The sequence below is a fragment of the Labrus bergylta genome, chromosome 9 (genome assembly GCF_963930695.1).
Source record: "Labrus bergylta chromosome 9, fLabBer1.1, whole genome shotgun sequence".
NCBI classification, from domain to species: Eukaryota; Metazoa; Chordata; class Actinopteri; order Labriformes; family Labridae; genus Labrus; species Labrus bergylta.
In genome coordinates, this window is record NC_089203.1 from 17,568,444 (window position 1) to 17,583,407 (window position 14,964).

General features: G+C 41.3%; 2 protein-coding genes across 2 annotated transcripts; both read left to right on the forward strand.

The window, feature by feature from the left end:
- The first annotated feature begins 562 nt into the window (after positions 1-562).
- trmt112 (tRNA methyltransferase activator subunit 11-2) lies at positions 563-5,235 on the forward strand. The gene is made up of 4 exons (XM_020635819.3): positions 563-769; positions 975-1,076; positions 2,785-2,877; positions 3,757-5,235. The coding sequence occupies exons 1-4, from the start codon at positions 695-697 to the stop codon at positions 3,856-3,858; spliced, it is 372 nt and encodes a 123-aa protein (XP_020491475.1). The 5' UTR covers positions 563-694; the 3' UTR covers positions 3,859-5,235.
- A 603-nt stretch (positions 5,236-5,838) lies between these two features.
- On the forward strand, positions 5,839-14,591 carry tgfb5 (transforming growth factor, beta 5). The gene is made up of 7 exons (XM_020635754.3): positions 5,839-7,328; positions 8,506-8,669; positions 8,890-9,022; positions 9,104-9,214; positions 10,784-10,964; positions 11,438-11,591; positions 13,285-14,591. Exons 1-7 carry the CDS (start codon positions 6,965-6,967, stop codon positions 13,441-13,443), a joined length of 1,266 nt encoding a protein of 421 aa, XP_020491410.1. The 5' UTR covers positions 5,839-6,964; the 3' UTR covers positions 13,444-14,591.
- Positions 14,592-14,964: the final 373 nt, after the last annotated feature.

Here is a 14,964-nt window from a genome sequence, read left to right on the forward strand (position 1 = left end):
AAGTACTGTAAGTTGAGTATTGTATTTCTGTAGCACTTGGGTACTTCAGTGTAGTTTCTGTTAACTTGTACTCCATTATAGTTAAGAGCTAACGTACAGCCTCTACAAAGTATATACTACTAATACAGCTACATTTACATTACTTCTTCAATTTTCATGCATTTGTAACATTAACAGCAATAACTTGTTTCCATGTAGCGCAGGGATGGGCAACTGTGGTCACAGCAAGGGCCACATTCATTTAATTCTCACCGCCAGAGGGGCCAAATTGTAGAATACAAAAAACGATTAAAGTCAATTATGTCTCAAATTTAACTCAACATACACCAGTGATCAAATATCATTATGGACATATTTCTGGTTTTCCACTATTTCATGGCAGATTTTGTCATCTTTTCTTCATGTTTCCAATTAATTGATATGTCAAAATTGACCCGAGGGCCACATTGAGGGTCGATGGGGGCCGCATGTGGCCGCCGGGCCGCCAGTTGCCCAACCCCTGATGTAGTGGAACCAAGGTTTAGCGGGAAAGACATCAGGGGAAGTTTTACTCAGCGACGCTACAGTTGCACTTCCGGTCCACATGTAAAACCCCTTTCAGCGTGAATAGACGGTGGACTGTAACTATCTGTATACACTCGGCAGAAAAAAAAAGCAGTTTTGCAGTCTTTCCTTATTTAAAACATCTGTAAACATGAAGCTGCTTACGCACAACATGCTGACATCTCACGTGAAAGGAGTCACTAAAGGATATCCGCTTCTCATCAAGGTAAACTACGTCATTTATTCTAAATACCTGCTTTTTTTACTTACTTTAATGAGACAGTAGTTTGTTTTATAAGACATGTTTTGCAAGAGATTTGAAAAGAGATCCTCAGCCACAATGTGTGCTGTTGTTTTAGGACATTAAGGTCCATAATATTGAATTGCGAATTGAATTCCCTCCCGATGTTTTTTTTTTTTTCGTTGTGAAGGCGACTGAGGTGAAGATGAATGAGGTGGAGTTCAACCCTCAATTTGTCAGCAGGATGATTCCCAAGCTGGAGTGGAGTGCGCTCATCCAGGCTGCAGAGGAGGTGAGTCTAATCTCACTTCATGAAAACCAACATATCAAACCATATCCAAAGTTTTTGCAGCATATCACAGAGACATCAGTAGAAGCTCGCAGGCTGTGGTGTGTCTAAATGTTGTCTGGAGTATTTGTCAAGCATTTGGAAATGAACCTTTTCAAATACAACATAGCCTTTCCTCTGGGGCTCATGGTTGGATAATAATGTTAGGAAAGTTAGAGAATTTGGCTCGACAAGGAGGCGAGGAGGCTTAGTCTTTAATGACAATTGAAGAGATGCATATTTCCCTCTGGATTTCACTCTGGTTTCAGTTTTCAATACAATTATAGGAAAAACAATTTGAACATTTAAGAATCTGGGGGAAAAAAAAAAAAGATCCTAATTCAAACCACATGAGGGCAAATGGAAAACACTGGCTCTGCCCTGTGGTCATTAGGCACAATTACAAAATTATTCAATTGTATCATTTAACACCAGCTAAATATACACCTGCAAAAATTGGACTCATGGATTACAATTACCTTTTAAAGATGTCAAGTTGAAGGAAGTTCTTAACTGTATTTGATGTGGGACTTTTACTTTCTTTGTTTTTATTGGAAACGAGACATCCACATGACTTCAATGAGTTTCAGAAAACATTAGCCAATTCCATTTTCCCTCTTTTCCCTTTTTTTTTTTTTTCAAATAGTTGATTGGTCTGTTGTTCCTAACTGCTAAATGTGTCCAGTTTTTTTTAGTGGTTTACTTTGTAATGATTTTATGTTTGAGTTTTTTTTCTGTCCATCCCTCCGTTCTCTTCCGCTTATCCGGGTCATGTAGCAGCAGGCTAAACAAGTTGCCCCAGATGTCCCTCTCCTTAGCGTCGTTTTCAAGCTCATCTTGGGGGATTCCTAGACCTGAAAGAGATATATAATCCCTCCAGTGTGTTCGGGGTCTACCTCATTGTCTCCTCCTAGTTAAATGTGCCCGGAAGACCTCCAAAGTGCAGGGGCTGTTAACATTTTTAGGTGGCCCACATTGGCTGTAGGTAGCCCAGTGGGGCTGGCGTCACGTTGCTGCCACTGGTGTCTTCTTGTGTTTTCTGAAGCAGCCCATTATATGTAATAGTCATGATGACCATCTTTGTGTCTGCTTTTCCTCAAGCTTCCCGGCTGCATCGATTCTGTGAAATCTGCATTGACACGCGTAACGGCACGGTGCACATGGCGATATGTTGCCATATCCATTTTTTGAGGGTTGGAATGTAGATTGATTGATATATCGAAAGTGTTACCTTTCGGCTCTGCTCCCTCTTCACCAAGACGGTCTGGCACAACGCCTGCTAAACTGCTGATACTGCAGCAATCTGTCTGTGCACCTCGCACTCAGTTTTACCCTCACTCATGAACAAGACCCGGAGATACTTGAACTGTTTCACTTGAAGCAGGGATTCACTCCCCAATTGGAGGGAGCATGTCACCATTTCCTGGCAGAGAACCATGGCCTCAGACTTGGAGATGCTGCCTCTGATCCAGACCGATTTGCACTTGGCTGCAAACTGTCTTAATGACTGCTGGAGGTGCCAGTCTGAAGAAACCAACAAATCTAGTATTCTATCAATGTGAAGCTGTGTATTTCCTGTCTGGGTTTTGGTTGACCTACAGGCTGTCTCTTTGCCAAGTGATGACCTTCCAGCCTAAACATCACTTAACAGTGTATCCTTTTTCCTCTGTAGTTGGGTCATCGACAGGATCTGCCAGGTGAGCTGGTGCCAGACTACGAGAAAGATGAGGAGTTCCTGAAGATGGTACACAGAGTGCTGTTAGAGGTGAAGAGCTCACAGTGATTCCTGTAAAGAATTCACCTTTATTTTTATTGAAATGGTTCCATTACTCTAGTATGCAATTTTCTTGCAGGGGCTACAACAGCTTTTTTTTTTTATCGATGAGGTTATTTCCTGGGTTTTTTTCATTAGCTGATTAACCTATGGTCTTTAAAATGTTAAAAAAAATTGTGAAAGGACATAGACATATTATCAAATATCAAAAGCAAACTATCTTTTTAACATTGCATTATATGCATGTAGCATGTGAGGGAATTCTTTACCTAAGACACTTTTTTTATTTATTTTTTTAGATTTATTTTTGGGGCTTTTTGTGCCTTTATTGGAGAGATAGGACAGTGGATAAAGTCGGAAAGTAGGGAAATGACATGCGGAAAAGGAGCCACAGGCTGGATTCGAACCTGGGTCGCCCGCTTGGAGGACTATAGCCTCCATACAAACATACTGTGGAACTAACCACTGCGCCACCAGCGTCCCACCTTATACACTTATAAAAATATATATATATATATATATATATATATATATATATATATATATATATATATATATAATTAACATGAAATATCATCTATTCATTACATGATTACGAGCCAAATAGAAAATGTTACAGTGTCCTTTGTTAGTCCAAAGTTCAGTTGATTGAGAACCACCTGCCTGAAATATTGCATATAGGATTTTTCTCCAAAGAAACTTAGAGGCAGAGGCCAAACCACACTTACCAAAAGTTTGGCAACAGATGTGTCCTTTTTGGTTCTGGCTAAAACAAGAAAACATAATTTGTTGTCAGTCTTGTGGTGGCCTTATACCATGTTCTTCTGTCTGATGTGTTTGTGTGTGTGTGTCTGTGTCTCTGTCGTTCAGGTGGAAGTGATAGAGGGCTTTCTGCAGTGCCCTGAATCCGGGCGAGAGTTCCCAATCACCAGAGGAATCCCCAACATGCTGCTGAATGAAGAAGAGGCGTAGACAGCATGTCCAGACCTCTAAACTGTCCCTTGGATGAAGCTGTATGTACTCAGAGAGAGGCTGGACTCTTGTTGGCCACACTGTTTGTTTGATTTATTGTGGTTCTGACATTAATGTGGCAGCAGATGGCGCAAAAAGATTTGATGAATAACAGACGGAAAAGTTCCCTGAGAGTCACCCCTGGAGGTTTTATCTGTATTTATTTTTGCTATTGTTCCTGTTAGTTTGTTTTTTCAATAAAACTGTCTCGATTTCCATGACAGCGAAAATGTTTTTTCTGTCATTGTGAAAAAATATGGATTCACGTATATTACAGAAATGCCTAAGCTGCATGAGTTAGCGGCGAAGCTCTGAACCCCATCTCCTCCTCTCTCAGGGTTTTAGAAAGTGCTGAGGGCCAGATGACGTGGCAGTGGCTCGTCTATATTTGGCTTTGAGGAAAAGAGTAAAAAAAAAAAAAAAAGCAGGCTAGAATTTGTTTTTGAGGAAGTCTCAAAAGGAAGTTTTTTTCCTTTTATGCCATCCATCATAGCATACACACACACACAAGCGCATGATACCCCACTCTGACAGCCTACTTTGATCTGTGATGCCTTACGGGGGGATCTCTTTAAGAAAGGTGAAGTCAACAGACAAATTAAACATTTTGCATTCGTCTCTGATTGAGACACTGCAGCAGCCAGTCAAGTTGGAACAGGAGTGTGTTTGTTCGCAGGCCGTGTTATCATTTTTAGAACCATGCCAGGACAGATGATGGAGGGGGAGGAGGAGGAGGAGGAGGAGGAAGGGGGGGGTTTGCCCTGACCAGAAGCCTTGAGGCAGTCTCAGTCTCTCCTACCTTTCCCTTCTACTTAGAGCAATTACAGGCCTTCACCCGCAACTATAATAACGGTATAATGGGATGGCAGCAGAGCAGCAATAAAAGCCACCTCTGACAGATTAACAGTCCTCTCCAAGTCCTGAGCTGTAATTAACAATGAGACCCAAGAGTAACAGAGGGGAAAGAAAGGTCCCAGATTGAAAGCTTGAAAAGATAAAGATAAAAAGGGATGGGCTGTTGAAGACATTTAATGAAATAAGGATCAGCCTCAAGCTATCACAATGAATGAGTCTTCACAAAAAAATGTCACTGGGATTCTTTGCAAAGCTGTGTTTGAAAATCCCTGGCTCAAACTAACACATCTGATTTCTAAATTTTCCATGTTATAATTTTGCTATTAAAAGAGTAAGTCCAGCGTTTTTTGGTAAAAGGATGCTTCTCTGCTTTTTATCTGTAAGATTTAAAAAAAAAAATCAGATCTAGATATGCTCTCGCTTAGCGTATCAAAACGATATGATACACTATCCCTGCTCTGTCCAAAAAAAAAAAAAAAAGAATATCCATCTCTGAAGCTCCCTGATTAACATGTTACACCCAATATGTTGAAATGACATAAAGAATAAAGCTGCATTATGATGTTTTGGGATGGATATTTGCAGCACTGTGTCTTGGGTGGGACGGATAACTTCCTGGAGTCTTTACTGGTATCCTAGCAACAGCTGTCTAAAAGGTCTGTTTACACTTTGTTTTATTTTTGCATCAATTAAACAAACCAGATGTAACTATGTGTACAATTGTGTTTCCTTTAAACCCAGTTTGGCGAGATGATTTTCAGGGTTTGTGTTAAACTCTTAAGATAGATACACATTTGCTGTATAGACTTAAGAGTGGATAGATGGGCTATCCATTTGTCATCTGTTACTGAGGGATGTTTACCTGGAGAGAGAGAGAGGGTGGTGCAAACATTTTTGTGGAAAGCAGAAATTTCAAAGTGTGTGTGTGTGTGTGTGAGTGTGTGAGTGTGTGTGTGTCTGCTTTGGTGAGAGGAAGATGGCTCTTGCCTGGATAATCACACACTCCCTTTACTTTGGTGGCAACCCGCCCCACCACCAACCTCTCTCACATCCAATCCCTCCCCCTGCCTGCCTCCCTCTGTCTCCCTGTGCCTTTCTCACAGAGGACCTGCAGAATAATGGAGTCACATCATGCAGCAGGTCTCAGTGTGTTTAGCAGAGCTTTCAGCACAGCTCAGGCTTGAGCTCATTTAAACCGGGGGACCGTAATTTGCAGTAAACTCTCCTTTTTATTTTTCAGCACAAGGACTTCTTTCATACATTTTTTTTTTCTGCGTCATGTCTTTTTTATGACGTCTGACTTTTCCGTGTTTTGATGTTTATATGAGGGGGGTTAACAGGCCCACCATGGTTTTCCCAACATAAATCAACAGTTTTTCCTACATCTCAGTGCAGGCTGCTTTCTGCTTACCTATAACACGAAATGAGAGGACCTCATTGGGCATTATTTTAAGCAGTAACTGTACTTTCTGAAGGCGGGTATGGGCCAGTTTTTCGCATCACAGATGGGTCTTTCGGAGGTGAAAGCTCGGGAGCTGAGCGGGTTCAGATGAAGTGGGAAGCTCAGGTTTTTGTTTGAAGGATTTGCGTCATGGGCTGAGCTCCAGTGATGACTCTTTTCTCATGAAAGCTGATCAATTATCCGAGAATGGATGAAGGAAGACGGAGACGGGAGAATTTATCGGTTAGACTTTAGTTTAATACCTTCACCTCACGCGCACACGGAAAAGCGCGCACATCACCGGAGTCCTTGAACGCAACAGGCTAATACTGGCACCAAATTATAAGTTTTACGCTTCAGTTACTTTGTGTGAGTAAGAGGTTTTCTTCTCTATTTGTTTTTTTTTTTACTTTGACTTTTAGAGTTATTAAGTTATTTAGACTCCAGAGATAAAATGTCGATGCGTTTTTGTGTCTGGTGTTAAAATGTGCAGGCGCGTGTGAGCAGTGTTATGTAATTCCTTTAGCAGATTAAATTTAGTCAGCAGTTGCGGTTTGCCTTTTCCGTAGAAATTGGTTTTGAACAGAGTCGGCTGTCTGAACTAAGATTTTGATATCTTATTAAGAACATTCTGGATACTTTACGCGAACCTTCAGTCTGAAACAGTAAACCACTTCGCGTTCACTGAGACTTTTCTTTAGCCTACTGGAGTGAGTTCCTCAAAAGCGGTTCAAGGGAGCATCTTTGTCCCTCTTGTCTCCTCACCGGACCATGTTGCTCCTCCGCCTCGTGCTGCTGCTCTTCCTCCTCCGGTTCTCCGGTGTGCTGCTGGTGGAGGGGCTCAACACGTGCATGTCCATCAACCTGGACAAGCAGAAGTCCCGACGGATCGAGGCAGTCCGCGGGCAGATCCTCAGCAAGCTTCGCATCCGCAGCCCGCCGGACGAGGACGACGACGAGCCGCAGCCGAGCCCGGTGACCCCGGAGGTCATGCTTCTCTACAACAGCACGCGAGAGCTGCTGAAGGAGCGCGCGCGTCTGGCCGAGTCTGCGTGTGAGCGCGAGAGCAGCGAGGAGGATTATTATGCCAAAGAGGTGCAGAGGATTGACATGCTGCCGCCCCGCACAGACACTAGTAAGTCCAAACCATAAGAGGGGGGGTTCAATGTGTGGTCCGGGGTTCTATAGGGGGTCACTAACGGGGGGTCATTAGAAAAACAATGACGGAAATTATCCAATTTCCTTAAATGGGCCGTTTATTCGTCTTTGTGTGACTCCTTTGAAACGAAGCCTACATATGTGTGCACCTTGCTAATAAAAGCGAACCCATACTTATTCAAAAGTAGCGTTTATCTTCTTTTTTTTAATAGAATTGACTTCAGTTCATCAGAGAAGTCTTTACCTCCACCACTAGCTCCCATGTTGCGTTGAAAATATCTGGTTGAATAAGTATCCAGATCCAACTTGGAGAATATAGCCTGTGTAAAGGAATGTTTTTTTTGTTGTTTTTTTTGTTGCAAGTTTGTGTTGCAAATGTTTCTGAAGAGTACAGGAGTGTTGGCAGACAATCTACTTGTTGTGTTTAACTGAATTTTGATTTCATTGGTCCATTTGGTTAATAGTGTTGCATGGTTGCAAAAAGCCCCCTTTTATGCACCAGATTTTGGTGTTTCTAACTGACTGGTTGTTGGTTTGGTGTGTAGCAGATGCACCCTATTTTATAAGGTTCATGAAAGTTGTTGTCCACTTGACATATACTTGGTCAATTTAACATTTAACACATAATCCACTGACATAAAATATTGTCATTCCTCATTCAAACCATTGACGCTCTTGAGACATCGCTGCCAATTCCCATTCCCCGTAAATGCACTGCAGCTCCTGTAGATTTATCTCAGAGAAAGGCACCAAGCTCTCGGATGCTTTCAGAGCAGCTTTGCGGTGACAAACTACTTGCTGTGGTTTGTCACAGACTGCTCCCACACATCAAAAAAACTGATGTTGATGGACCTTATTTCGGAGATTTAAGATTAATGAACTGGATACTTTCTGGTGCATAATTACACAACTGTCTAGTTGGGAGGCAATGTGTGCGAATGCTGTAAAAGCCCCTGAACGCAACATTACCCATACATTAAACATAAGACCAGACACATTTACTCTCTGCTCTTAAACCCGTAATCAAGCTTGGAGACTCATCAGCAGTAATTATGTGTGAGACAATGCATTACAGCTCTGTTTAACCAATAGTATAAATACAACTTGAGTTGTTAGTGGATCATTTGTCATCCTTTGTGGTTTTTTATATCCAGATGCAGTTCAGCCAACAGCCCCCAACCCTCATTACAGAGTCGTCCACTTTGATGTCAGCGGAGTCGACCTGACCAACAGCACCCTGGTAAAAGCCGAGTTCAGAATCTTCAGAGCTCCCAACCCGCAGGCCCGAGCTTCTGAGCAGAGGGTGGAGATTTTTCAGGTGAACAACAGTACGACAACAACAACAACACACCTGGTTAGCCTAAGCAGAATTAACAAACCTAGCATCTAATTAGCAAAATTAATGAAAGAAAACAGATCTTCTAACCCTTAAAACCCAAATATAGCATTTTTTCTCCACAATATGAGGTAGATGTTAACTGTATATTCATGCTTAATAATATGCTTGGCTTAATGTGTGTGTGTCTGTGTTATGTCAGCTGCTGAAGCCCGATGAGGAGAGCACCTCCACTCAACGTTACATTGACTCCCGTACTGTTCAGCCAAAGGTGAAGGGAGCCTGGATTTCTGTGGAAGTCACTGAGACCATTAAGGACTGGGTGTCAGATCCAGGTCAGCTTCAGCAAGACAAAGTCATATCTAATGATTGTGAACTTCATCTTCAACACTTCTCTGTCGCTTCTCCTTATTCAGAGCATAATCTCGGCCTGAAGTTGGGTGTCCACTGTCCTTGCTGTACCTTCGTCCCGTCCACTAACAACATTGTTCCCAACAAGAGTGAGGAGCTGGAGGCTCTCTTTGCAGGTTGGTTGTTGTTCATACTACATACCATTGTAGACTTGTCTGAGTTCTCAGATTTATGTCTGGAACTTTGTAAGCCACTGAGTAACCCCCATTGACGCCAAAAAAACATGAAATTCAATAGGCCAAAGGTTTGAATTATGAATGAATTTTAAGTGGAGTCTTTTCCTATAATGGCCACAGTCATGAGAAATCTTCATTTCATTGGTTGGTAGTAAAAGTTTTCTAAAGGGCTTTAAAAGCTCTTGTGGAAGATTTATCAGCGCAGCTGGTCACAAAATGTGAATGTAAAGTGAAATCTTTTCTGCAAGGTGCTTCCAGAATAATTCATGAAGTACTTTGACTCTACCCTGCAGGAATAATGGAGAAACTGTTCCTCCACTCAACTATAAAACATCAGTCTGTCTGTGTTTCTTCATTTTGGCTCCAAGTTTCAGCACTTTTCTCAGACTTTACTCACGGCTGAGCCAAGTTTTTTTTTTACCACTTGGAAAAAATGTTGACTTTTGATACTGATGTAAGACAAGTAGGGGCTTGTTTCCAGCTCCTGTGCTTCTATTAGCCAAGAATATACAGAAAAACATGAAATCAGACATAAATCAGACATAAACAGCCAGGCCTTCATTCCTGGCTCAGGAAACCAGCGTTTTAGTATTCATTTATAGCCAAGTTCTGTGAAATGTCATCAGCTGTAATCAAAGTATAATCTGTCTTTCTGCCTTCTCGGAAAAACACATTAGAGTATAAAATCCCAAGCTGCATTGGAGGAAACTCATCAATAGAATATGTGAAGTGGTTAGTACCAAAAGTGAACCACTGTAGTTATTCAAAGACTATTTAGTTTCCAATCTCTTTGTCTTGTTAGCCCTTAAAATGAAGCATTGTCTGCTTTCAAACTCTCATCAGGAATTGTTCCATTTTAATACAAACCTGAAGACGACAAACTATTCTTTACACAGTGAAAAAAAAGCCTCAGATCGGCTGTGTTTTTTTACCCTGAATAATACAACACCAGTAAATTGTGGCTAAAGTTTGTGATTTTAGACAGCATGCTGAATTTGAGCATGGGGCATCAGTGGCCTAGTGGTTAGTTTGAATCCAATCTGTGGCTTCTTTGGCTCATCATTGCCCATTCTCTCTCCTCGATTTCTAACTAAATATACTGTCCTGCCTCTCCAATAAAGGCAGAAAAAAAGTGTACAATGCAACAGCCTCTAGTGTGTCCTGACATGCATCAGGGAGAAACAGTGCTTAATAATCATAATATCTGTCCTTAAACGCTCCTGTTACAGGTCGGTTGGTTTTGTGGAGGACTTTCTTTTCTTAATATGTTGCAGTAGTTACATTTGTTACCTTCTCCTCATCTCACTCCTTAAATCCAACACCTGTCTCTCCCTGTTGGTTCACACATTAAACAGATGTTAACTTGGCACTGTTACTGCCTGCACTGATGACTTAAAGGTGAAACTACATGTGTTACTACAGTTTTTGAACCGTCCTCGTGAAACTGTTTTTATTGTGTTTTGCCTTGAGCATATCCGATATGACTATCTGTTACACTTCTCTCCTCAGGTGTGGATGATGAGCAGCTCCGTCGGTTAAGAAAGCCTGGACAGGTCAAAGGTCAGTCAGACTTCAGCACCAAGACTCCACACCTCATCCTCACTGTGCTGCCCAGCGACAGAGTGGACAACCCCGCCAAGAAGAACCGCAAAAAGAGGGCAGCCGCCACCGACACTTCAACCTGCTCCCGGTAGGCTGCCAAACAGTTGTGTGTGTGTGTGTGTGTGTGTGTGTGTGTGTGTGTGTGTGTGTGTGTGTGTGTGTGTGTGTGTGTGTGTGTGTGTGTGTGTGTGTGTGTGTGTGTGGTAACTGTGTGTGTCTGAGTAAGAGACATCCCTCAGGGATTTGTAGTTTATTATTCTGAAATATAGTTGTGGTGTGCAGAGGATTTAAGATTTTATATCCTCCTGACCTAAAGCACATTTTGCAGATTATTGTGAGGTTAAACCAACAACATCGAGCCTGTTTTTAGTGTGTCATTTTAGAGTTAATCACACTGCAGGGCAAAACTCTTGCTGCTTTGCAGAGTCATTACTTTGTGATGGCTGCTCTTTCAATGGTGACCTGTTGTCAAATTACCAAGACCCAACTTTAGGCTCTTGCTCCAGAGCTAGAACATCATCCGGATGATAGTTTGAAATGTTTGTGTGTGTTGTGTCTCAGTGGCTCGGACCAGAGCTGCTGCCTGCGCTCGCTCTACATCGACTTCAGGCGAGACCTTAACTGGAAATGGATCCATGAGCCCAAAGGTTACAAAGCCAACTTCTGTGCAGGAAGCTGTCCATACCTCTGGAGCGCCAACAACCACTATAACATGGTAAGCTGTTATTTTCTTTTTTTTCATAATATAATCGTCACAGGACTTTAGTGGTACCAGCACAGAACACTGGGAAGCAAAAACAATTGTTTCAAATGCTTGTTCTAATTTAAATATGGTTTGATAAGAAACCTCATTAAGTGAATAAATATTTGCATTACACAAAGCACTTTTATAATGTTTTACTTCAGCAAAATAATATTAATGGGTAGACCTTACACATGCCTGCTTGTGTCTTAAACAGGCAAAATCTGAGGAGTTTTTACTTCAATATTATCTTGGTTTTGTTACCACAACTCAGTAGTTTTACTAGTATTAAAGTACTCAAAGCACTACATCTGATTGATTCCAGATACGATTATATCTGTATATCTGTACAAATATAATGGACAACCCACTTAAACTAAAAAGTTAGAAAAACTTTTTCTGCCAGACCCCCAAATATTTTTAAGTCACCTCCACATTAAACACACTGTCAGTCACGCTCTTTGTGAACAATATCCTAAATTGTTAAACTTGATCTCAAACACTGGCTTCAAAAAGTAAAGAACAGCTTCTTCAGTGTGTGACATCACATGATGCTGCAACATGAAGCATCTAAATTTGTGACGTCTGGTGCAGATTTATTTTCAGTCTGGAAGTCATCTTGCAAATTTGCCATATTTTTCTAGCAGTGAAAAAAGGTGTGCATTCTTTTTTTAAGCCCCCCCCTTCTCCCGTCATAACTCCGGGACCCCACACTTTTGGAATCACTGAGATAGATTAACTTCTCTTGAAAGAATAAGCATGGAAGAAATTCCTTCTTTTTTTTTTTTTTTTTACAATGCTTATTATCTCACAGTCGTTACTTTCATTAACTTTTTCTTTTTGAAAGAAAACAGTGTCAAGGGGATGGATGCAGCCTAAAATCCCATAAAACAGAACCATTTGTGAGTAGTGCATAATTCTAAACAAAAGCAACAGCAACTTTAGTCTCTCTAGTAAATCTTTCTGGTTTGGACAGAATCAACTTCTAGCTTCACTTCAATGATCGGAAACTACTATCGCGGGTGACATCTGCTCCTAAATGAGTTTATAGTGCATTGTTTGTGGTGTCTAAACACCATATTTAGCCAAGACTGGTTAACCCACGTGTCATAAATGGGCTGTCACCTCGCAGAAGCCCGTTTCAGAACATGGTGTCTTAAAGCTGATGACTGGAAATGTAGACACACAGACTCTTAAAGAACCTCCTCATTTATTTTCTATTTCTTTAGACAAGTTGTTCTAAAAAAATACATAGCATTTTAAATATTAATCTGTTGCTGCTTAAACCACTGCTACTGTAGCTTCTCGTCATATGATTTGAAGTAATTTAAAACAAACAAAATAAATACATTTTTGAACCTTATTAGACAAAAAACGATCTAACAGAAGGTCCCTACTTTATTTCAAAATAAAGCATAAAAGCATGGTTGAATTCAAACAGCAACTAAAGCTCTCTCAGCCTAAGACAGTACTAAAATTCAAAATAAAAGCCTAACCATTTTTATTTTTAAATGCACAATAATGGAATTTCCAATGTGCGTTTAAAAATGCAATTTATTGTGATTAACCATTGAAATTTAGCAATTATCTGTCAGCCCTAGTTTATATACGGAATGACATATTTTTTTAAGGCCTTTAACTCTCCCTCATCTCTGCCCCTGCTCAGATCCTGCCCTTGTACAACAAGCTGAACCCCGAGGCCTCGGCCACCCCCTGCTGTGTCCCTCAGGACCTGGAACCCCTCACCATTATGTACTTCATCGGCCGCACGCCACGTGTTGAGCAACTCTCAAACATGGTCGTCAAATCCTGCAAATGCCGTTAGAGTCACAGGAAGAGGGGAGAGAGTCAGAGAGGAGGAGAACCATTGCAAACTAAGATCTAAACTTTAAGGAGTGGAACACAATAACAGGACACATGGACCCTTTGTTCTTTCATTTTTTGCGGTCTCATCAGCTTCAGATGACTTTTCAGATGTTATATTTTTACGCTACCTGACTCAAATATCAGGTTTTGCTTCCAATTCATTACAGGCATGCAAACCCTCTTCATCTCTGGAACTTTCTGTTTGACATAGGACACTGTATATATGACAACATGGCTGTATTAAACATGTACTGTATATTAACGGGGGTGCTGTGTGATTGGGGCCACATTCTATTTGAATGAAAGGGATTCTTATTATCGGGATTTATTATTCCACATAGGTTGTATATTGCTGTGGTCGTTGGCAGCGGAGCGGGTCGGGCGTGTTTGCTTAAGGTTTGAAGGTGTTGATAGGATGGAGGCAATGTGGAAAGGTTTCGCAGTCTGCGATCTCTAGAGCGAGGGAGGCAGGGAGCAGATAGAAAAAAAGAGAGAGAGACTGTGTCCAGGCTGAGGCCCTGCCAGCTCTCTGCGGTCCCGGGCTGAAATCTGCCTGGCGTAAACAGGATGTGAAAGATTTCCAGACACCGACCCGACCACTCACGGAACGCTAGATTTAAACGCTCCCCTCATCTCCTCTGTCTCTCTCTCTCTCTCTCTCTCTCGCTCTCTCTCTCTCTTTCTCTTTTCCTCTCTCCCTTACTCAAGGTTCTGGGATTTGTGGTGGGAGGGAGAAAAGAGAGGCTTTGAAAATGAGACTTGGGATGATAGGGCTGTATTTGGAACGGCTACAACTTTGGAAGGTGGTATTTTGCAGCCTTAGCAAATTTGTAACTATTTGGGTCTGACTCAAACTTTTGGTAATCACTCTCCTGTGCTCCTTTTGTCAATGTGCATTTGTTATTTAGTTGTAAAAAGCTGTTGACTCATTGCTATTCCTACACCGTGATTATATTTTTGCCTTACCTGTCTTTCACCATCGACCTCACTGATTCGCTCGCACGGTTTTTGTCTACACCCAAGTATCCACATTGACCACTTTTGATAGAATGTCTAAATGCTGAAAATAAAAATAAAAAACATCCCCAGGGATCATTTTAAATATAGGCTCTCTGGTATGCTAGTGGTTTGTGTATGTGTGTGTCTTTGTGTGAGAGTGACTGTGTGTGTGCTGACGAGGTCATGTGTGATAGCACAGGAATCATTCTCTGGCTTTTATTCTAACTTTTTTTGTGATTGTTGTCAGGGAGTGTTCTCTTTTTGACCCCGTTGACTGTGAGATGTCGATTTATGTTGGGTTTTTTTTTTTTGCAAGTGTGTGTGTGGGTGTAAAACCTGGTTGACAAGTCTTATTTGAATAGGAAACAGTCCCATCAGACAATCAAAAGCTATAGAATATAACAAGTGTTTTTTTTATTCAGTAGCTGCAAAATGCTGACTCGAAATATTGTTTTAAACGGCATAATGAAGAGTTGCTAAG

Bases quoted from the DNA above. Each gene is read 5' to 3' on its own strand.
- trmt112 (XM_020635819.3), top strand. From the start codon at position 695: ATGAAGCTGCTTACGCACAACATGCTGACATCTCACGTGAAAGGAGTC. The intron at 1,077-2,784 runs GTGAGTCTAATC...TTTCCTCTGTAG, and splicing joins TCATCCAGGCTGCAGAGGAG to TTGGGTCATCGACAGGATCT. The intron at 2,878-3,756 runs GTGAAGAGCTCA...TCTGTCGTTCAG, and splicing joins TACACAGAGTGCTGTTAGAG to GTGGAAGTGATAGAGGGCTT.
- tgfb5 (XM_020635754.3), top strand. From the start codon at position 6,965: ATGTTGCTCCTCCGCCTCGTGCTGCTGCTCTTCCTCCTCCGGTTCTCC. The intron at 9,023-9,103 runs GTCAGCTTCAGC...CTCCTTATTCAG, and splicing joins GGACTGGGTGTCAGATCCAG to AGCATAATCTCGGCCTGAAG. The intron at 10,965-11,437 runs GTAGGCTGCCAA...GTTGTGTCTCAG, and splicing joins GACACTTCAACCTGCTCCCG to TGGCTCGGACCAGAGCTGCT.